The sequence below is a fragment of the Ctenopharyngodon idella genome, chromosome 2 (assembly GCF_019924925.1).
Source record: "Ctenopharyngodon idella isolate HZGC_01 chromosome 2, HZGC01, whole genome shotgun sequence".
Lineage (NCBI taxonomy): Eukaryota > Metazoa > Chordata > Actinopteri > Cypriniformes > Xenocyprididae > Ctenopharyngodon > Ctenopharyngodon idella.
Window position 1 is genome coordinate 17,979,038 of NC_067221.1, and position 25,278 is coordinate 18,004,315.

Here is a 25,278-nt window from a genome sequence, read left to right on the forward strand (position 1 = left end):
TATCTTTGTGTTCTGAAGATGAACGAAGGTCTTACGTGTGTGGAATTAATGACAGAATTTTCTTTTTTTTTTTTTGAGTGAACTAACTCTTTAGTGGGTTGGATTGCTGTCATGCTCACTTTGTGTATTTTTCGAAGCACTAACTTTGGAGGTCTCGTACACTTGTGTTATATGTACTCACAGAGATGGTTAATTTTTCTAAAAAATCTTTGTTTGTGTTTCTTGGATTAAAGAAAGTCATATACATCTGGGACTGCATGAAGGCGAGTAATGATAAAATAATTTTTTGTGGAGTTTAATGAGATATTTCAACCTAATATGAAAATTTGTTGACCATACAATAAAAGTCAGTGGGGTCTAATGTTGTTCAGACATGAATTGGCATGTGAATTAAAAATAAAAATAATGATGTGCACAGATAAATCATTAATAACACTGCAGTATTCCAAAAAAAATAAGAATAATCTGTTTTGATTTTATGTTGACTTTAGCAAACTTTATTCACAATCTTATGTATATATTTTTTTTCACAACTTGATGCTTAACTTGGTATTGACAAGTTTTCTTAAGCAAGGCTTTAGTTATGTTGGAGTAAGTGAAATGATGACTGGCAGTAACTGAAACAAACAGTCCCATCACTGAGCACAAACCTCTATTCTCCAGAGCCTGCTGCTTACCACACATAAAACACTGGTCTCTAGCGGCCTGGTGTCTTGTGGATGGAAGTTGTTATGAAGTTTGATGTCTCATGTTGTTTTACTCTTGCTTACTGCACAAAGCAGCCTCAGCAAAGCCAACACACCACAGCTTGCAAATGGAAAATTTCAACAGGAGACAGACACATCACAATAACAAAATGTGTGTGGGGATAGAAAGTGTAATGCCAAATATACTTTTGTTTTCAAGTTAACTTAACATTTTCTTCTGCAGATACCAGATGAGACCTGTTACTACTTTTTAAATAGTCAGATTCAAAAACACTGACACACTTGTTTCCACAAGACATTTATAGTGTACGAGGAAACTATGTTAACCAAGAAAAATAGCTTATAGGCTATAGTCCAATTAGAGATGGTGCTTGTGTCAGTGTTGGCAAGCCCTCTCATTTTTCTTGTTTACATAAGACGTGTCAAGTCCGGTACACAGTGTGAGATCTCCTCTCCGGCTTGCACTTGGAGTGAGATCACGTTAGCAACGTGTTATTGAAGTAACAGGTTTACATGTACAACCGTTCCTTGAACCTGCCCTCCGTTACCGCTATGTACCTTGGGGTCATTTAAGATCCAGTTTCTTCTTCGCCAGATTCGGGTCCAAGCGTGTGCTAATAGACTTTTCTCGCCTTCTACCAGTGTTCTAATTTACACCTCAACAGCAAACGATCTGTGGGCCAATCCTGCAGAGACATGCAGACCATTTGTTTTCACATCGTTCACTACGATGGGCTCACAGAATGCAGTTTACAAGATTCTCTTGATAATTAAAAGACGAGTTCATCCAAAAAATATTTACTTTATTTAATCACACTAATGTCATTTTAAAGCTGTTACACACACACACACACACACACAAATTAATTTTTCCAAACAACGTATTGAATTCCTCTAAAAAAAAATAAGAAGATGAATTTAATGACTGCAGTTCCAATTAAAATTCTCTTGATTCTGGTTCCTTAATGGTTCCAATGATGATTCTTGTAGTACTTTTAAGGAATACATTTTTGAAAGAATAATGAGATAATTTCAATAATAAATAATTTTAAAACAATTATTGCAAAAGGTTGATCAAAAGTGACAGTAACAACATTTATAATGTTACAGAAGTTTTCTATTTCAAATAAATGCTGTTCTTTTGATCTTTCTATTCATCAAAGAATCCTGAAAAAATAAATGTAGGTTATCACGGTTTCACAACAATATTAAGCAGCAACTGTTTTCATCATTAGTAATAATAATAAATGTTTCTTGAGCATCAAAATAAGCATTTCTGAAGGATCATGTGACACTGAAGACTGGAGTAATGATGCTGAAAATTCAGCTTTGCCATCACAGGAATAAATTACATTTTAGAATATATTAAAATAGAAAAGAGTTATTTTGAATTGTAACAATATTTCCCAATATTACTGTTTTTACTGTATTTTTGATCAAATAAATGCACCCTCGGTGAGTACAAGAGACGTCTTTTAAAAGCATTAAAAAATAAGCAGCGGTTATTTGCACTAAGTGCAAATAGCAATCAATGCTATTTACATTGTGTAAATAGCATATTTACCTAGCGATAGACGCACTTATAGATGCACTTATTTGTGATAGTGCAAATAGCTGTAGATGCTATTTACAATAAGTGAAAATGGCAATATGTTATATTTACACTAAGTGACAATAGCATATTTTCCTAGCGATATATGCTATTTACACTACAGTAGGTGAATATAGCAATAGATTCTATTTACACCATGTAAAATTATCAGTTCTTTGCAATAAGAGTAAATAGTAATTAGATGCTATCTATACTTTATATTGGCAGATACTATTTGCACCTAAGTATTTTTATACATTAACAGGATGCAATAATATCATAGAGTGTAAATGATTATATTTATTAAAATTATTAAATGGATGCTTCCTTATTAGGAGAATAAAATCCCTCCCTATACCTTCGCCTAACCCTACCCAATAAACACTTTTAATATTATTAAAGACTCGTTCTCAGTTTATTTCCACTTTTAATACATTATTTTCATTTTTATTAAAAATAAATGTGAACTCTGCAAAAGGCTGATTCGAACCTGCGCCGATTGCGTTAAAAGCCAGGTATGCGAGCTGTACTCGCTACTGCTATGCTACTGAAGACGTTTAATTCTGCGTTTCTTTTTTAAAACTTGAGTAGCCGAAACCAGACAAACCAGGTGGGCGGAGCTAGTGTAAAAAGCATTTGCCAACAAGGGACGCTATTTGCACTTAGTGTAAATAGACACTCCGTAAAAAAATATTACGGACCCCCAACTTTTGAACCGTGTTTGATTCATTAAAATGGTTCCCAACTAGGGCTGTGACGGTGGCCATTTTTTACTACCGCGCTGGGAAATCACCAACAACCGCCGGTGTTGCTGTGGTGTGGTTTTATATATGTGTGTGTATATATATATATTTTATATATATATATATATAATCAGGGGTTGCGTTAGATTTGCGTTTTGCCGTCATTTTGATGGACAGGATCGTAAAAAAATCCGTCATAATCAATTATTACCCATCATTTTAATTTTTATATTTTAATGATAAGACATTTAATAGCTTCTGATTTCGTCCACATTTTCATTTTTATTCACGAACTTACAGGATAAGAAAATATGCAAAGGCTATGCATTTATTTATATTATGAAAAGAAAGTTGCTCAAAGACTGTCACTTTTCATCTTGAACACTTGTCGAGGATCGTGAGTGAATGCGATCATCCTTTCCTCTTTACTACTGTACAGAACGAAATAAACATGAATGAAAATCAAAAAATATGTTGAAAGACACAGTAGCTTACCGAAATCTGTATCACGTCATTTCAATCAGTGTTGCAAACAATGTCACGTAACATTCTACCTCTGAAAAGCCAGTCGTTGACCATAAACTTATAGTCAGCAAGAAAATAACAAAACGAACTATTTAAAACAAAACGAACTGGATTAGAAACTTAATTATGTAAGTATAAGTATTATAACTTTATTTTTATAAAATGGACTTAAACTGGGAGCTCGCCTATGTGTATAGTTTTCATTTTATTCTGAAGATTGAACTCGCGCTCTGCTGCCACACTGGAGCACACGCACCACCAACTGGACAGGGGTGGGAATTACAGTTACAAGCAACATCAGCCTCAGTAATCTGTCAAAATTCCATAAATGACGGAAAATTTTCGGTTAACGCGACCTTTGAGATTATATATATATATTTACGTCACACTACCGCCGGTGACACTCCACGACCGCGGTGGCGCGGTTGTCATGCCTACCGTCACAGCCCTATTCCCAGCCCTATTTTCAAATCTTTCATATGGCTTCAGAAGACTCTGAATTTATGGTTGCACTTTATTTTACAGTATGTGTGCTTACATGTACTTAGAGTGTACTTACCTAAGAAAGTATTGGGTAATATAAGGTAACATGGGTTGAGGTTAGGTTAGGGGTTAAGTTCAAGGTTAGTACCCACTTATTATTGTAATTACTATGATAAGTAAATAGTATGTACATGGGGAACAGGACTGTGAAATAAAGTGCTACGGAACCATAAGAGTCATAAGGGCTCTTTTATGCTTCTGTATTGTGCACACCAGAAACACTGAATTTTGGGAAGTTGTGATTGGATGTGGAACATTGGTATGATCTGAACATTGAATGTTGGTGCAGTGTTGACATATGACATGTTTGCGAATATGTTCTGCAGATAAGTGCTTATCTGCCGGATGTTGTGCCAGAGTCAAAGCTGTTGGATATGGATGCAATGTAAAGCTTTATGATTTAGTGGGCGGCTGGGAAGGCACATGGATGCATAGGCTGCCTGCGGGTGTGGCAAATAGCCTAATCCCACTTTAATCTGCTCACACTCTGTGTAAATAACTGATTAGAGAGTGACACACACATGCCAAGCATCCACAGCCCACAGCACTTTCATTTCTCTGTTTAAGTGTTTAGTTTATTGGTGCATCACTTAAGCACTATTGGGATGAGATTAGCTTTCTAAATGATGTTTGAGTTATAATTATTAAGGTAGGATGTCTATGATTCTGTATATTGATTTGACAGGATTGGGATCTCCAGTTTTTATTAAGATGGGAGTATGTGAGCATTACGGAAGGTCGTGTGCTCTGCATACATCCATCACAAAACCCACTGAAATAAACAAGACTTGTATGGGACAATGACAAATCTGAGTGTGCTTAATTTAAATGGTTTTGAAAAACATTTTTCAAGAAAGGTTCAAATTTAATGACTCTGTCATGTGGTGCAATCATTAAGTAAACAGCAGGGTTATTTTAATATTATTTATATACTATTATAGTATTTTTTCATATTTTTAATGAACTTTTATTTTTATATTTTATTTTTATGTTAGTTTTAATACATTTATTTTGTGCTTAAATTTTTTTTTTTTTGTGCTGCTTGTCAGTTTTATTAGTTTTTGCTTTTTAATATTTCTATTTAGCTTTAATTTATTCTTATTTCAATTTTAGCAATTTTAGTGCTTCAACTGCAACTTTTAATTTATTTTAGATTTTTTCAATTAATGATTTAACACTGGTTAAAAATAATAACATGTTTTTCTTACACTTAATACATATGATTGTACACATCTTAATTATTTTTCAGATCTTTTTTTTTAAATATTACTTTTAAAGTATTTTTGTACTTCATTTCATAAATATAACATTTTTGGAAGAGTCGCACCAGATGACATTTTACAACCTTACATTTTACTAACCTTGTCTTGTCAAACAAAGGTCAAATTATCTAATATTTTAAGAGACTTATTCACCCTGACACATAGTCATGAGGGTCTGTAGGGGTCCATCCTATGATAGCATCTCCTGTTTTTTGTTCTGCATATTCCTGCAACAAGAAAATAGTTACAGTATTCAACAAACGTCAAAATCAATAAGTAGAATTGTTATGAAAAAATAATGCACCACAATCACAGACCGGACGAGATCAGATTTCTCAGAGGATGCCTTATTTGAAAACCAGTGGGTAAATTACTGTAATTTTAGCTCTGTAAAGAAAAAAAAAACAGCTATGTTGATTTGGACTGGATTAAAACCACAGAGTACGTCTGTGAAACAGAAATTTATTTGAGCTCTTCAAGGAAAACTAGTCCCATGTGAATAGGGCTATATTTGATAAAACACTCTCATGTTTGCATTTATCCATAGAGAGATTGAAATGACTCGGGATCGCACAGAGATGGATTTATCTGATGAGGACGGCTGCTATCTCTGAGAACCCGGTGTCATATGTGAGATGCAGACATCCATGTTCCAGAGAAGCCAGACACCACAGGCAATTGTCTGTGTGTCTGCAAGTGGCCATATGTTGCACGTCCTTGTGTCGTAGCTTAAGGGATATGCTCCCCTAGAGATGAGAGGTTATTGTAGTTTGAAATGAATCCCTCATTCCTCCCCCTTCCCATCATGCTCCATCCCCCTTAGCTTCACTCACTCAGTCATTCTCATGGGATCGAGAGCAAAAAACACAGAAGTCTTGATCAAACAGGTAGCCGCCACCAAATGCTGTCAGATGGCTTCAGTTTCGCCCCTGGTCCTCTAAAAAAAAAAAAAATTAAAAAAAAAAAAAAAAAAAAATAGAAAACAGACCGCTTCGGTTGCCGAGCCCCTTTCATCTGCCTCCAGATGTGGTTTAATTTACTGCGACTTGGCTAATTATGGTAATTAAGGATTAATTACTGTTAATTACTTTCGCATAAACTCATCACCAGTCAAAGAGCGAAGCCTTATGAAATGTGCCACGCGTGCAAATACACACCACGGGGACCTCGGCGAGCACGCAGGGGCTCCCTTTACATGCTGTTGCTCATATAGAGACCCTTTTTAGGGCCATAACAGAGCGAGGTTGCTGCTCTCACACGTTCACCTCTGCTCTTAACCCCACCTCCACAGATGAACATCAGAGTACAGCCACGCTCTGTCCTGCTACATTATTATTTTTAAAGACAAATTCCCTCACTGAAGTTGCTTTTTTTTTTGGGAATATTTAGATTTAAATAAGAGAATAGTTCAACCCATAATTAAACATCTGTCATTATTCACTTATGTTTTTAGTAACCTGTAAGACTTTTTCTTTAATAAAAAAACTAAAGGAGACGTTTTGAAGTATGTTCATACTGCTCTTTTTCATACAGTGAAAATGAATGGTGACCATGGATGTCATGCAAAATTTTACAAAAAGTTACATTTTCCTCTTAGGGCTGCACGATATATTGAAACAAAGTCGAAATCACAATATAGCTTAGTGTAATTATCAAATCTCAAAGGCTGCAATTTAATGAAAAAAATTTATGCTCTGTGGGTTTCCAGGTGAAGTGCAACCCTGTGTTTATTTACCTACTTTCATTTGCCAGAAAACCACTACAATAAAAGCTAGATGGTTTCATGTTCGAAAATAAATATTTGTATGTAAAGGTATTTTTATATTTTTGTATTAAATTATATTTTTTTGCTATACAGTTTTTATTTAATAATACTGTAATAAATAATCATTATTATTGTTGTTTTATTGTCATACTGAATGGGTCAAAAACAGTGGAACTATGGTCTATGAAGACTCAAGTGTAAAGAGATTTTTAAACGAAGTGTCTATTTACACTAAGTGCAAATAGCATCCCTTTTTGGCAAACACTATTTACACTAGCTCCGCCCACCAATGTCTGATTGGGCCACTCAAGTTTTAAAAAAGATGCACAGGATTCAATGTCTTCAGTGGCGCAGCAGTAGTGAGTAAGGCTTGCAGACTTGACTTTTAACGCGATCGACGCAGGTTTGAATCCGCTTTTTGCCAAGTTCGCATTTAATTATAATAATAATGAAAATAATGTTCTAAAAGTGGAAATAAACTGCGAACGAGTGTTTAATAATATTAAAAGTGTTTATTGGGTAGGGTTAGGGGAAGGTATAGGGAGGGATTTTATTCTCCCAATAAGGCAGCATCCATTTAATAATTTTAATAAATATAATCATTTACACTCCATGATATTATTGCATCCTGTTAATGTACAAAAATACTTAGGTGCAAATAGTATCTACCAATATAAAGTATAGATAGCATCTATTTACTAATTACTCTTATGGCAAATAACTGATACTTTTACATGGTGTAAATAGAATCTAGCATTATTTTCACCTATGTGTAAATAGCATATCGCTAAGAAAATGCTGCTATTGTCACTTAGTGTAAATAGAACATATTGCTATTTTCACTTAGTGTAAATAGCATATTTTCTTAGAGATAGATGCTATTTTCACTTAGTTTCACTTAGCTATTTTCACTCTGTCGCTGCCATTTTTAAAACCCTGTTCACCTTAAAAAAGAACAAAATTTTCCCAAAACCATAAAAGCATGGTTTGCACTCAAAAAACGTCTTCCAAATAAAACGTAATTTTTCAGCTTTTTAAATTATTTTTATTGTCTCGCCAACAAAAGCACCCCAATCATTCTAACATGATTGACTATTTACATATAAAGTATAAAAATATTGCAATGTCAGTTCTTTCCAGTATCTAGTTCCTCTCATAAAGCGGTCCAATAAGTTTACAAACCATGAAAAAGAGCGGACACGACACATTTTGTCTTTTTGGAGCTTTACAGCCTCTGGTCCCCATCCGCTTTCATTGTAAGGAAAAGAGCAGCATTAACATTCTTCAAATCATCTCCTTTTGTGTTCTACAAAAGAAAGTCATACTACTTTAGAACAAAATAAGGCAGAGTAAATGACTTTCATTTTTTTGTGAACAATCCCTTCAAAGCTATCTTTGCTGCATTGTGTGTGTCAGACTTCAAGTATAACTCTGCAGGTATTTATTCGAGGAGAAAGATGACTTGATTTCCTTGGTGGTTGATTGTTACAGAGAAATTCCTCTCTAACATGCAATCCTCATAAAGGAAGCAATATACAGAGAGCTGGCGGATTCCCCAAGGAGCAGAGATTAAGTCATACGCACCTCTCCCTTTAGTAAACAGGCACCACACGCATGCAAGGGATGACAGAGAGGAAACCATTCCGCTCCAGCTCGATTAGATTAGCAAAATTCACTGGGAGAGGAGGAGGGGGAGAGAGACAAGCGTGCATAATTAATTCTGACTTTGATCACTGTCGCTGTCTTTCAAAGGGATCATTTCCCATCTCCAGCTCTTTAAGAGACAGACAATATAGAGCAACTCTGGAAACTCAATACGTGTCTGGTAGAAGCCAATACCAAGTGTAAAAGTGGAGTTTTATTGACAAACAGCAAAAAGCTTGTGTGAACTTTGTGTTTTTAGTAAGTTCAGATGTTATATTATGGTTTATATGTCATACACCATGAACTAAATGAGCCGTTCTCGTGTATTCTTGTCCCTGTGATCTGTCCTGGCAACATACCCAAGCGAAAGATATCTAATTTAGCCCAAAGGCTATAAAAACTCAGCTAGCTTAATGCACCAAGCTGAAGTCTGATTAGATCTAGCGAGGTACGTTTCCGAGGCACCTTAAAAGACAGGACTTTGATAGCCCGAGGACACTTTGCGTCGCCTGTTTTGAATAACAAATTCTTTTAATGAAGGTCTTTAAGTAGAAGTGCGTAGCTCTAAATTGTCTTGTGGTGTGCACCAGACTGCCTGGTGGAGGCTTGCTAATGCTAATCACAGTTATTAGCTGTAGCTTGGGGGCCAGTGGTGTCCCAGCTATCTGCTCTCCTCCCAACTCGTCTCGCTGACCATCGACCGCAGGGAAGGGGGAAGGGGGGCAAGAGAGGGAACAACGGGAGCCACCAAAGCTGCGTAATGTAACGCCTGTCATCTCAGCTCCCACCAGCTGTCATCACGGCAGTGTACTCCAGTTCATTTTTTTAATTGACACCGTACTTTACCATTCCGTTTCAGTTCTTTCCCCGCCTCCTCTGCATTTTCAGTGTTCATTCTGTCACCCTCTGATTCCTTGAGCCTTTCTGTCATTATTTTGGAGAGTCTGCCTATAAGATATGTCAATGTGGACTCTGAACTGGATTAAATGAATGACTCTTTGTTGTAACTCTAAACCAAAACGTAAGTAAATATTGCATACAGGGCCAGTGAAACATCTTTTAATTTTGTTGTGGGATAAGATTTTCAGCATGTGGCAATAACACAGAATGCAATAGATTAGCAAAACATAGTCAGAATCCCTACAGCACAAACAAAGAGTGAAGAACAGAGCTGTGCTGAATGACTGTGAATGTTATTATTATGCTGCCTGTACCACAGATAGTCTCTCTCTCTCTCTGTCTCTCTCACTGTATTCAGGCTGTGTAATGAATGACGGCAATGTTACATTAACATGTTTCTGTCCCTCTTTTGGTCTCACGGACGAGTTGGTGACAGGCCCACCATGACACCGACAGAGAGAAAGTCAGGAATAGAGAAAAATTGAATAGATGGCCCGTGAGATATATAAAGCTTTGATGCTCTTTGCTTTGCACAAGTGCCATTGAATTATTAGAGAAATTATACACACTGGAGGTGGTAATGTGGTCATGACACGAAGTATTTGTTTGTTTTACCATGGTTTAGTTTCCACCAAAATACCAAAGCAACAGTATGTATGTAAAACAAATGTTGGTAACTTGATGTATATAGGCCTATATATTTTTTAACCATGGTGACAGTAGTTTACAACAGTTATTGTACAAAGCTAAACGCTATGGATTTTTCCTACTGGATTTTTCCTATCGGGCCAGTGGTCCAAATTTTTACTTGCCTGACCAAAATTTTTACTGGCCCCACCACAAAAAAAGTAAAAAAATAATAAATTAAAATAATTATTGTTTTTTTGTTGCATTTGACACATGCAACCTATAAATAAGGTTATGACACCAAATTTCAGATAGCAGTGAAATTTCTACAATTCAATTTTGATACCACAGCTAAAACTACTAATTATTATAAATTTCAAATATTATTAAAGACACTTAAACATTTTGTGATAAAATAAAAACAAATAATCAAATTATGAGCAATAGCACAAATAAATACAATCCAAGAAACATACAAATGAAATAAAGGTTCAGGTTTTTCAGGAAGGTCTAGTTTTCAGGTACAAAAATTGAATAAAGTAATCAAATGTAAAATAACACTGCATAATCTTCACTGTATACATTAAATATAGATGAATCCTTATTAAAGTTACAAAAGTTATTCAGTCAAGAGCAAAGTTTCTTCTTTGTTCTTTGTTGTTTGATTAACATTAAAACCACAGACAGCAGCAGGAATATTAGGCTGCTATCACTTTAAGACCTAATGTCCGGATAGTGTTACACATGCGTATTCTCAACTGTTTACGTTCACTTAAGATGGCTACGTTATCAGCTATACGACACTTATCCGATAATGTTTGTCTAGATATTTTGACATCATTTTTGTGTTAAAGCACAAGAAGATGAGAAAGAGAACTCAATTCAGTATTTTTGCGCTGTCTGACATGGCTTTCTGTGCACGTCTTCTTGCGCTTGAATATTTAAATTGGCAAGGCAAACACTTGTAAATGATAAACTTCCATGACGATGCAGCACTGACCCGATCGGGCAAGCGACATACCGGTCAACTGCCTTATTGTCCTTATTGTCGAGCCCTGTTGTATACACAGTAAATTTGGTGTTAGCCACTACCAATATAAATAAAATAAAATAAAATATAAAATGGCAGTAATATCTGACCATTTTTATGTTGTCCTATACTAAATTCCATGTCAATTATTATAGATTTACAGTAACAACAATAACTATGTATGCAAACTTTATCGGTGTGCATTTTGATATCAGACAATATTTGTTTTTGTTAAATTTTGTCTAGTTAGGCTGATATGCCAGTTAGAAAAATGTTTTGGTTTAGTTTAAAAAAAAACAACAACAAAAAAAAAACTATATTACGTAATACATTTATTTATTCATTTATCAGCTAAATATATATATATATATATATATATATCTTTGCATCCCTATTAGTAACTAAAGTATTTAGGCAAAAATGAGGGTTACAGTGGTCATTTTTTGTCAGGTTATGTCATAACACTTACCTGAAATTGATAGTAAATTGTTCAAATGCAAGAAAATCAAAGATATTTTATAAGGTTTACCTTTATTATTTTTTGCTGAATATTCTAACAAGGCGTGTGTGAAGCACCAGTAAAGTGTGATGTAGTGAGGTGCATTAGATGCTTGTTGGCTGACTGCATGAGTCTGCTTGGAGATCTCAGGTCTCAGGTTACCGTATTGACTGCATCTGGAGAGGCTCCAGGGCCCAGCGCTGGCTGCCAGTGCCAGTCCAGGAAGGCAAACTTTCATCATCCTTGTCAGGGCCATCACAAGCGCCTTGTTTGACCATACATCTTCCTAATTGTGACAGAATACTTCAACATCATTAATTAAACATGCTTTCATTTAAGACGCTCACAGGGAGTTGAGGCCAGGGAGGGGGCTGGGCAGTATGAAAACACGGCAGCGTCGGGGCGGCTTGTTTGCATTTTTTGTTTTTCCTTTCTTTTTTGTTATGACTGGCTGGCTTTGTGGTCGGGTCTCTGTCTAGTTTTTTTTTATGGGATCGTGGTTGTGTTAGTGTAAACGCCAAATGACAAAATGAAGTGGTTTGTAAGAGGCTTTCACAATAAGACCGTAGCTTCAATGCATCAGAATGTTCCTCTGTCATCAGTATATTATGTATCTTGTGTGTGTGTACATTCGTTCCGGTGCTATTAACACAATGTAATGTCATTGATAGGGCCTCCTCCATCCACAGATTAATTATAGATGAGTACAGAGAGAGGTGGGATTTGTCTCCTGTCACCGTTCAATTAAAACATGCCAGAGAGGGACGATTACTTCATCTCTGGCTTTATATATTCACGCTAGCCACATTGCTGTAATTCTCCCTCAGAAACAAATAATCTTTGCCTTATTGACTGTGTGTGGTTATATCTTTTAGTAGATGGAAGTAAATTAATTTGCTAGGTAAAATTATAAATGTACATTACTGTTCAATTAAAAGAAACAGAAATTAACACTTAGCAAAGATGCATTAAATTGATCAAAAGTGACAGTAAAAGATTCCTATTTAAAATAAATGCTGTACTTTTTCAATACATCAAAGAATTCTGAAAAAAAATGTATCATGGTTTTCCACCAAAATATTAATCAGCACAACTTTTTTCAACATTGATAATAATAAGAAATGTTAGCATCAAATTAGCATATTAGAATGGGATCATGTGACACTGAAGACTGGAATAATGGCTGCTAAAAATGTACAGGAATACATTTTTAATTATATTCATATTTTCATATTTCACAATACATATTAGTGACCAGATTTCTTTAAAGTGCCCCTATTATGCTTTTTCGGATATTATCAGTGTGTTTTTCGGAGGTATCTGTTTGTGAATGTAAAAGGTCTGCAAAGTTATTGTCTCCCAAAAGAAAGAACTGAATCTGAACTGCCTGAAATGAGTCGTCAGTAATTCCAGTCTACCAGTGCGAACATATGTAGATTTGTAACAAATTTGCATAATGCCAGCCTATAGTCTTCATTGGCTGCCCCCGAACAACGTCTACTTTGACCAGCCCTCAAACACTGTAGTTGTATCTAAGGCCTGGAAGAGTTTGGTTTGTGTTGTTGACATGTCGAGAAGACACTGTTTTCTGCTCTGCAAAAGCAAATCTACTTTGATGCACTTCTAAAGGATAAGAACTCAGGCTTGAATTGATATGGTAAAAACGGCACAATTGTTACTGTTCGTATCACTGTGTAAACAAGTGCTGAGGAATATCTGCAGCTGTAATTGAGATATGGTATTATGTAGGGATACACCGATCATGGTTACTGATCGTGTGTTTGAAGCAAAAAACGTCCGGTTCCGATTGATGGCCAGTTGACCAGTGCGTCTAACGTCTAATGTAGTATAATGGACGTTTGGTTTCTGACACGCGCTGTAAGCAATAGACCAATCACATCAGACTGGGCCATCAGACCAATCAGAGCACAGTAAGCTCTCAGAAAGTAGGGGTTTAGAGAGACTGAATTCATTATCGAACCGTTTCAGATGCTGTGAGAAAAGAGAATGATGCTGCAATGTATATTATGAGAAAGTTAAAATGAAAATTAAACCTCGATTGCATGTAAACCTATTATAGGAGACCTCCAAAACAAAATTAGGAACCTTTTAAAATAGCATAATAATAATAGGGGCACTTTAATGAAAACCATTGCTAGTGTAGCGGTCATTACATTACATATTATTGACATTTTCAAAGGTACTGTGAATTATGATTTTAAAAAAGGGGAATAATTACAGTTTTTTGTACTTTCTGTCAGTAATGATAGAAACGGCCTCAATGAACTTGAAGTCAATAAATTTTAATTTTCATCTGCTCAATGGCTTTTATCGTCTTATTTATTTGAAAATAAAGATGAAATTTCAATAACAAACTGTATGCAGTTATATAATAAACAAATATGCAATATCTTGCATATTAGGTTTTGTTTGATTTTCCAGGTTGATTTGAGCTCATAATGAAAAAATGGCAAAATTAGAGATTAGAAAAAAAATTACATTCTGTCACCTTAGCCTAACAGTGGTCTTTATCCAGGAAAATATCTCAAATATGTTGAACTTATTTGCTTTTTTAGATGTTACTACAACTTTTAGCAACGCTGAACATTTCAGTAAAATTGTTCACACGTTCTTCTCCAAGGAGGTTTTACAGAGAACTAAAGAGCCACGAGTCTGCTGTGTGCCATATGTCTGTCTTTCTGATACAAAATCAGGCCAAATCCTCCTGTCTCAACAGTAATCCATTCCACTCTTTGACTCCCAACTTAATTCCCTGAAGTTGATACCAGCCTTGGTTTAGACATTGAAAAGATAAACCCCCTGACTAAACCTAGCTCGAAGCCCCTGACTGCGTTAACGCCTCATTTCGCCTAAACGAAACACTTTTTATTGCTCCAAAGGAGGATTACAAGACTGTTCAACCTTGTGATCGAGCATACATTTTAAAAAGATTACAATTTCACAAACATGAGAAAGATGTGAGTTTTCTCAGGATTATCACAGGGAATAACCAGACCCGCTTGGCCTTGTTGTAGAAGTGAAAAGAGTGAAATTAGGTCTTGCTATCAGGTGCGTGGGTTCTAGATTGGCAAATCAGCTGTGAAAAGGGAAACGCTCAGGAAAACGACTGCTGGGAGGGTGAAATTAAGACTTGTCTGAGGAGAAGTCACATCTGAAAAGCCTCCAAAAGTGAAAATCGCCCATTAGAGACTTCTAAAATCTGCTGCCGTTCATGATGCTAAATAGCACATGCAAAAAATTAAGAGAGAAAACAAGAAAGAGAAAAATAGGGTAAGATGGGGTAACATGTCCCTCCCACCTTTTATTTTCTTCTCAAAATTCCATCTGAACACATTAATTAAATGATTATGCTCTTATTAATTTTGGCATGTCATGTCATTTTTGAGGATTGAAAAATATCTTTTTGTCACTGATGATTTTTTTTTAAATATTTTTATTTGGGCACAGGCATTTACATTGTAGTAATGATTTGATTTGATTGTTTGAGTGATTGATTGATTGATTGATTGATTGCCCTATGGGCCCTCAGAAATATGAAATATGGCAGAAGTCCAATAGGCAGAAATAGAAGGAAGAAACCAAGGAAAGAGAAAGAGAGAATCTGCTCCTCAGAAAACTGTTAATGTTTGTCTGCGGGTGGTTGAGTTCAGCTCAGTTCACATCAGCAGCGCATTGGGCACGGACCACACACACACACACACACACACACATATACACATACACACACAGGGCCGGCAGCATTACGGCCTAATCGATTGCCGTGCCATTACTGAATCAAAATAAATAAAGTGCATTGCGTCGGTTTGGGGTAATTAAGCAACAGCAAAGTGAATTGTATGATTATCCGCATTCATTGTATTTATTTAATATATTTCATGCATTTAATTGTGCACTGGAGGATATGGTTGGAATGAATAAATCATTATTTGCCTCATTAGATTTCCTCTCCAGATGAACGTTGCGCACTTCTGGGCCTGGGTTTCTTTAGTCGATGCCGTACACCAGTCACGTTCCACTGTTGCTGTCTCTTTCTATTATAAAGGCATAAAAGACTAGATCTTTCTCTCTGGTTTTGAGCTATTGATATACACTTGTGTTTTTTTATTCGCTGTGAAATAGTTGGGTGGGCAGACAGTTGAGACGAGCCTGAAATTGGACAGTCAGGGTTTCGTGAAAAGCAGAGCAAGATCGGTTGAAAACAGGCTGAAGACATCGTCGAAGAGTTCAAGAAAATAATCACTTTACGAAACACACATACTGTACAAATGCCACTGAAGGACACGCTAAAGAAGCAGGATGTTTGCTGTACTGCTAGCATTCTCTGGAGAAATCTGACCTCGCCGGTGTCGCTCAACCCGTGCCCTGAACTCTTGACCTCTGAAGCCCTCTGACAGCACCTGACATTTGCAGAGGGAGTGGGCTGATTGGAAGAGGCTGGGCTGATTGGGTACGGGTTGTGGAAACAGATTGCAACATGCTGGTTGCCTCACCCTCCGCTGTCATCTTCAGAATGATGTCACAGGATCGTTTGCATTGCCTCTACTGCTGTAGCGCCAACAGACATTGGTTGTTTTTTCTGGTTTACATATGTAATAAGCCATATGTGTTACATTATATCAGCAGCTCTTAACTGGTGGGTTGCAGCGTCTTCTGATTGGGTCACAGAAGTGATGTTTTATTAACAAAGTTCTACCCAATTAGCACGAAAGCAGGCTTACGAGCTAAATTATCTGTTCCGCAACAATTTTTTTAGCATCCCTCCTCCACCCCAACTCCTCACTCTTGATTATTCATATCCCAGCCAGGGATGGGGAGGGAGTGCTCTGGGTTCAGGCAAAATTCCAAATACGCAAATATGCATATTTTATACTATATCTGATTATATGCAAATACAGTAAAAACAGTAATATTGTAAAATATTAATACAATATAATAAACTATCAAAATATCAATGTTGAAAACTGTAATATACTGTAAATAACTGTCTTTACTGTCATTTCTTATCAAGTTAAGGCATCATTTCTGAATAGAAGTATTCATTTTTTTAAACATCTATTTGACACATAACTTTTGATCAGTAGTTTAAATATATGTATATATAAATTTGAATTTAAGAAAAATACTGTTACTTTGTTAAAATAAGCTATATTGATATACTGTTTGGACACCACTTGACGTCCACTGTTACTGTAACCAAGACAGAACTGTTGCTTTATATGAGGAGTATTGGTTTTATTTGCATACATTTGTTTTTATTTTTATTATTATTATTATTTTGTTACCGCTGTGGATCCTTATTGTCAATCTGGTCTTCTATAGAAATGTGCGGATGGTTATATGTAGAATCATTTGAAAATCAGGATTTGTGTGCTGTCTCAAGTTGCTCTTTGTTGAATCAATGGCTGGTGCAGGTTCTGTCTGGTGTCGGTCTGCCATCTCTGAACAGAACAGAAGGAGAGACATCTAGTGGCACACAAAGATACAACAGTTTATCATGTTCTATTAGCACCGCACAAGCACAACCAAAACTCCTCTGAGAGTCCTTATATAATCTTCTTTTCTTAGTTTAGTAATAACCAGACCCACACAGAATCATAAACATCCTCCACTCTTTGCATGTTTGTTTCTTGCTAATTTGATAATGATACTTTCTGCTACTAATAACAGTGTCGTTCTCTTAGCTCTGTTTAACATATTTTACCAAGTCATTTTTTTTTTTTTACATTTAAATCAGGGAATCAAGGTCTTTGGAATAATTTGACCAGCACATGTATATTAGACCAGCACTGGAGATAAATGTTGCAGTAGTTTAGATATTCATGCACAAGACTGAGTTCCTCTGTAACACAGCCAATATAAACAGTGATACATGTGCAGTCCTAAAATCAGAGAGATTCAAAGAGTAGAGATTCATGGTAAATTAACTTAATCTATATTAACTTAAGTTGGAAAAAGGAAAGATTTCCTGACAGTTCTATGAAAATAAAGAAAAATACAGCAGTGTGGCGCGTAATAATCTTGGTATTAATTTAGTAACGCTTTTAATAATAATAATTTAATGCCTTTACTCCACAGTGGGTAAATATCACAAGATCAAGAACCAAAAATGAGCTCTGATGTAATAATTTATTTTAAATTATCGTGCAAATCAATGAAATGATGGTTTTATTATCTCATACCCTGCCAAGATCAGTGTATAGTTCCACATTTTTATCACAAAGAAGTGAGCAATTAAAATGAAGGCTATATATCATTTCTCAAGCTCTATGAAAGCTCATAAGAAGACAATGAGATGTTATGATGTTGATTTTATTGCAGACATTTACTTTAACTTGACCATTATGGAGGTCACTCCATTACACTTTTTCTCAATTGCTAAGACACTAAACCCCATTCTGTGAAACAAATTCTCAAAAGCCTAAACCTATTTGTCAAATAAGTCATTCTTTCTGTAAAACCTTCGAGCAGTTTGACACTATTTGCAAATTTCATGCACTCTTTTTGCAAAACTCTAAACACATCCGTACTCACTAAAACACATTTTGCACAGTGATGCACTTGTGTTGCAAAATGGTAAACACAAGTGGCAAAAGTTAAACACAGCGGCTCAAAATTGTTCACACTTGTTTCTAATGATGTGATCAAATGAACTGTTTAAAATATAAGCCAGTTCAGAGTGCACAGGTGGCACAGGTGCACTGAATGTTGATACGGAAAATTGGATAGAAACAATTTGAGAGGGAGAGGAGGAAGAGTACATGTAAGGCCCTTTTCACTCCTGTTATTAAGATTCGTTTTGGTCAATTGGATCACAAGTGGACGACACTAAATACAGGTGTAAACGGGGTGTAAAACGTTCTGAGCTTGTCCACTTTCGACCACTTCCAGAGGTAGTTGAAAACGCATTCGAGCGGATTGTAAACGCTCATGTTGTCGAATGCGTTCGAACAGCTGCAAAAGACCGCCTGCTCTCCACCTACTGGCCTAATGCGTAAACATTACGGAAAGTGCGCTATCCAGATGGGATTTAACCTTTGTCGTTTGGTCTGAAGACGAAAAATGTACCGAGCACAATGTTCTTTGACCATTCCTGCTTTCTAACATGCACTTTCAGTGTTCGGCAAAGGAAAGCTGATGCTCTCCGTATGTTTTCACGTCGTCTCTGTGTGTGTTCCTTTGTAAATTGCGTGAGCTTATTTTGTCCATTAGATTGAAAAATCCGGAAAAAAAAAACCATACATTTACCCGCCCATAGACCCTCCAGGACAGAAGTGGTTGAAAGTGGACAAAAGAGACGAATTAAAATACTAGGTGTACTGTAAATGGATATGTGTCTCCCTCATCCACTTGTGATCCGATTGACCAAAACTCATCTTAATACCAGGTGTAAACAGGGCCTGAGAGGTGGTGGACGGGGAGGGTGAGGATGAGAAAGAGCAAGGTGTGAAGTGTTGTCAAGGCAGGATCCGACACGCCAGAGGGTTTTTCTCTTTGCCTGGCTAGAGGCAACATTGCCTGTGATGTGGACAAAGTCCTCAGGCTGGACCCAACGTGAAAACGTGATGCTGAGGTAGAATTAATCTCATTGACTTTTGCTTTTGCAATTGCACAACTTTTTTGAGTGTATTGTAATGCTTTTCATTTAGAGTTTATTTATCTAATGATTGATCTGTAGTGTTTATATATTGACTGGCTGTGTGTATGATCTGAAAGCACTGTTTGATTTTGAATACTGCTGAAATGGTTTTGAGCCGATTGTTTGATTTTTGCCTGAAGAGTCAGGGGTTTTGTGAATGTAGTTTGAAGATTTGATTGTTTAATGTTGTGAGAAAATGTGTGAAGGTTTCAAAAAATGTGTCTTGGCAATTGAGAAAAACTATACATTACATATTTATGTGCTTCATATTTTTAAGTGTTGTATTGAGAAGTTGCAAATCTTAACTAAGTTAATCATAAATGACCACTAAATAACCACTAAATGTCTACTACATGGTCATAAACAGTATAATATGTCAGAAAACTTTCCAGTAAGAGGCTCTCAGGATTTCCAGTGGCTTTGATGACTAAAGACAGTTTTTAGCAGTTGAGCCTACAAAAATTACTCAAGTTTTTATTCTCTCTTTCCTCAGTACTCAGTATCCGTGGAGCTCAGGAGGAGGAGCCACCAGACGCTCAACTCATGCGATTGGACAACATGCTGCTAGCTGAGGGCGTGTCCGGACCAGAGAAAGGAGGCGGGTCCGCTGCAGCCGCTGCTGCTGCTGCTGCGGCTGGTGGCGCCGGGTCCGATAACTCAGGCCGAACACTCAGACTACCGGGCCAAGCTGTCCCAGATCCGTCAAATCTACCACACAGAATTGGAAAAGTATGAACAGGTGAGAGAACATGCTGAGTCTGGACTTCTCCTAGATCTGACCTCTGTAAATTCAGATGTTTCAAAAACAAAAAGTCGTAGGCCTTAGTACACCATAAAAAAATACACATACTGTCCAGGAGAGCAGCTCCTGTAGTTATGTTTACATGCACAGAGACTGATCCGTGTGCCACCCCACTGTGCATGTTCAGGCGTGTAATGAATTCACCACCCATGTGATGAACCTGCTGAGGGAGCAGTCTCGCACTCGGCCCATCTCCCCCAAAGAGATCGAGCGCATGGTGAGCATCATCCATCGCAAGTTCAGCTCCATCCAGATGCAGCTCAAACAGAGCACCTGCGAGGCGGTCATGATCCTGCGCTCCCGCTTCCTCGACGCCAGGTCTGTATGAGTGTACATGTATGTGTGAGTTTGTGGGTGGAAGTGTCTCATACATTTTGTGAGATATCATAAATACATTTTATGAGTATCTCACACAGCAGGTTCAAATGTGAAGGACTTTCTAAACACTGTAGCTTCTGAATCAAGCTGGCTTTGCTCTTTCCCTTTCTCATTCTCTCTTTCTCCTTCTCGCTTTCTCTCTTTCTTTCTTTCTGTTCTGTCATTTTCCATTAGACGAAAAAGGAGAAACTTCAATAAGCAGGCCACAGAGATCCTGAACGAATACTTCTACTCCCACCTAAGCAACCCGTACCCCAGCGAGGAGGCCAAGGAGGAGCTGGCAAAGAAATGCTCCATTACAGTCTCACAAGTGAGACTCACCAACCTTCCTCATACAGTGAACAGAATACATATGAATTGCTTAGAAATGTGTTGTACAAAGAAACTAAAGAGCTCTCAAATAGCATTAAAGTTGACAATTATTTATGTTCTTTCTGATTTAATCATTAATTCTTGTTTTTTCAGGTATCCAACTGGTTTGGAAATAAGAGAATCAGATACAAGAAAAATATTGGAAAATTCCAAGAAGAAGCCAACATGTACGCTGCCAGAACCGCCGCTAACGCAACCAACGTCTCCACCCACGGCAGCCAAGCCAACTCGCCTTCCACACCAAATTCAGCTGGTGAGTATTGCAGTAAGTCAACACATAAACAACAGATGTGTTTGTTTTTCATTGGTCTTCAGTACGTTTTTAGAATATGGCACAGAAACGCCAACTTTAATGTCACCAACTGGCAACAAAGAGGTTCACCATAGTAATGTTTTGAATATTCCACAATTGCCTACCTTTAATACTCTTCCTTTACTGTAGCGTTCCCATAATGCCTCTCTGTAGGAGATCCAAATCCTCCTCTTCTTTATCTACATCAGCAGCTTGACCTGCTGCACAGCTCATACAAGACTCTTGCTTTTCACCGTTTACTCATTGATTTCTCTGCTTTTCTTCAATTTTGCTAGTTTGACTTAACAGTTATTTGGCTAAAATGATAATTTGCTTTATCTGGAATGAACGCACCTAAGGTACCAGCCGGCCACTGTTGTCTGGTTGACCTCCTGGATGTCATTATGAAGAGATGGTCAAGCCTTTTGTCATATAGCCTTGAAGTGATTAGAGGTCCATGTACATTTGATTAGTGCTCTGCGGCTTTTAAAGCGGAAATTAAGTTAAGCCCTGCTCTCTCTTAAACATCTAGGGAGTTCTCCTCCATTAAAAGACAAATAGCATTCTTTGATTCCTTGTGTGACTCAATTAGCACATCCTGAATGACTTGGCTGTGGCCGTGTAAGTGTACTGTCCATCTTAGATGTCACTGTAGTATTAATAAAAGTCTGTTTTGGTTCTTCTTCAAACATTGTTGTTCTTGAAACACTTTAATAGGTATTAAAGTTTTTTTTTTTTTTTAGTGCTAAGGTACACATTAGCAAAATTTCTTTGAAATGTCTGTTGTCATAATGTATCCACCACCATGTGAAATCCCAGATTGGTGATTTACAATTGAAGTGATGGGATTTCACCCACAATAAAATTGCAGAACAATGCTAAATGTGACCGCACCTTAAGATTTAATATGGTAATTTGTGACATTTTACTACATTAGAACTCTCCCTGTTGAAACAAAACAGCTTAAACTAGCCTAAGGAGGTTAGCTAGTCACCCAACCTTGCCAAGATAGTCATGCAGGTCTGATTTGATGATTTTAGAGGGATTTGGGTACTGGCCAACCAACTAAAGACCAGCATGACCAGGCTGAGAACAATAAACAACCTTAGGCAGGTTCAGCAGGACTGTTCCAAAACCTAGTGAGCTGCCTTGCTATCTACTTTCTATATGGACAGCATCCCAATTGAAAAGGAACCTATAAGGGGCTGATTTATTATGTTCTCTAGCATTAAAAAAATATATATAGTACTTTGAGACTGAACTGGACAATTGATTTAGGGCTGGACGATAAATCAGTATCTTTATTTATGAAAAAACAAATTCCACAATATTATTGATGATAATCTTTTGAGTAAATTTCGAAGATCAGGTGTGTATCGCTAAAAAGTCTGCATATTCTGTGTGTCTTTCTGTGAATGAGTGGCACAGTTTCATCTACTACACATATTCAAGCACATGAGATGCTCACTGTGTTTTCAGTGTCTACCATCACACCACACTGTAAAAAAACTATTGTTGGTTTAACGTAAAAAAGTAAGTTACCTGGTTGCCTTAAAATTTTGAGTTAATTGAAATAAAAAAATTTGAGTTAATACAAAGAAGGAGATTGGTTTAATCAACAGAAACTCAAAATATGTTATCTGAACCACATTTATTATGTAAGTTGGTTTTACAAAAGAAAAAAGTTGTGATAACAAATCATGAAAATAATTTTTTACAGTGCATATGAGAGCTACTGTGAGTCGTCACTTCATGAGAATTTTACTTCATGTTTCATTTGAAAAAATCTATTGTCAAATATACACTGAAATCTGCACGAAAATCCACCAAAATAAAAGTTCTTGAGCAATTTGTGACAGTAATATATTGTTATTGTACATTAAAATGTACTTCTCAAAGTAATAATAATAATAATATATTTTTGTCATTTTAAGGAATATACCCAACCAAGATTTTTTCATCTATGTTTTATTTCATACAATATACAAGTTCTGTTGCGCAGCACTTTGACAAAAATAAATAAAAAAACAATGTTTTGTTGTAAATTAATTGTAATATTTTGATTACATTCTAAAATATTAATTAAATTAAGGTTTTATGAATTAATTTCATTAGACACCGTTTTTTTAACATAAATTTGTATTAAATCATAAAACACAGAATCCAGAAAAAAAAAAAAAATTAAATAAAATTGGAAACATATAAAAATATATAAAACATATTTCATGTGTCCCTAAATTAATAGGTAGCTTAATCTGTGTAGTTTATGAACAAGCAAATCATGTTTACATTCATTCATCATACATCTCAAGGTCTGACAAACATGTGAAATACATTTCCTTCCGCATTAATGGTTTGAAATGAATACTGTGATTAAATACTGATATTGAATGATATGGAAAAAATATTGTAATAATATTTTTGGCCATATTGCCCAACCCTAAATTGATTCTAATTGAGTTAATTAGCATGTTGCTAAGCTAACAGAAATATATTACATACTTTTAGATATTAAATGAAATTTAAATCTATTTATATTAATCAGAATCTCTCTCTGAGCTTGGATCTGGCATTTGGAACAAAGCCTGTGGTTTTCAGCATATAACCCTCACTTAAAGTAACAGTTCTGCACTACTAACCCTCCTTACTTCAATCTTACTGTTGCATGACTGTTTCTTGTCTTTATCTATCCCTGTCTTTCTTTCTCTCTCTCGGCCTCTTTTCCTCTTAGGTTCTGCCGGCTCTTTTAACATGAACTCTGGGGACTTGTTCATGAGTGTGCAGTCTCTGAATGGGGACTCATACCAGGGGGCCCAAGTGGGGGCCAACGTTCAGTCACAGGTAGGGAGTACCGCTGAGAGAGAGGGCAGATGACCGTAACTAATTTTATTCAATTACACCCAATCTCACATTGTGCTGTCGTAATGGTGGTCCTGATTAACCAGCTCACAAAATCACATCACGGCTGCGGTTTGCCCAGTGGGCCTAGATCCATTAGTACTCCAATTCTTTTGTTATATTTATTGAATTTCTAACAAAGGAATCTTAGAAAGGTGCTTCTGCCTCTTTTGTTAATTAAATTTTGCTTTTGCCAAACCCCCTTTGCAAGCAAGCACATGCTGTTCCTGAAATCTAATCATTTGTTCTTGTGTTATCCTATATTTTCAAGGGAACCTTCTCCATTAGTACAGAATGGTATGTCTCTGTCATAACTGATAAAATAGTCATCATTTTGTTATATATCCTTGTCACAACAAAGTTCATCTCTCAGCTCCAGCCCGCTCATCTTAGTGTCCGACACGTGTAGATTTCTGCTCAGCCGTTGCTGACATGACGGGCCTCCTGACCTTGAGGACGGACTGGGGTTACAGTTTGCCTCCAGCAGTCATACACTGCTTCGTGGTCATTGTCAACTTCCAAATGAATAGACCATCAAAGACAGTCTTGGAAACAATACAGCTCTTGTCAGCGGGTTTGCGTATCTGTCATGCTGTCACGTCCGCCACCGTGGCTGCCTGACCTTGCCCGGCACGCTAGCATCCAAACACGAAGTGCTTCGGTTTGTCCCCTTTTGATGTTCATAATGTTTTCCTCCCATAATGAAGCAACTTCTCCAAAGGCTCGGGGTGCTTCATGAATATTCAGTGCTGGAATCCCAGAGGAAATCTTCTGAAATTAGTTCATGTGGTGCAAGAATTACATGAGAGATTTTGCATGAGGTTATTTAGTGTGTTTTGATAGAATTGATAAAAACATAAAATTTATATTTATAATTATTAAATAATTAAATATAATTTGAATTGAATTTGACACTATTGTTCATTTATGTAAGTGAGGATAGCAAAATAAAGTAAACTGTGACATATTATACCCAAAAATTCTTCATTCAGTGGACTACCAGTAAAATTGATAAAAATTTGGAACCAAAAATTATTCGGACA

General features: G+C 36.5%; 1 protein-coding gene across 1 annotated transcript in view; it reads left to right on the top strand.

Moving 5' to 3' along the window:
* The window catches only part of pbx1a (pre-B-cell leukemia homeobox 1a), a 73,846-nt gene that overhangs the window by 39,716 nt on the left and 8,852 nt on the right, over positions 1 to 25,278 (top strand). The window contains 6 exon segments of the mRNA XM_051871113.1: positions 19,987 to 20,153; positions 20,155 to 20,232; positions 20,423 to 20,613; positions 20,848 to 20,983; positions 21,139 to 21,298; positions 24,069 to 24,178. Coding sequence (XP_051727073.1) covers positions 19,987 to 20,153; positions 20,155 to 20,232; positions 20,423 to 20,613; positions 20,848 to 20,983; positions 21,139 to 21,298; positions 24,069 to 24,178 — 842 coding nt within the window.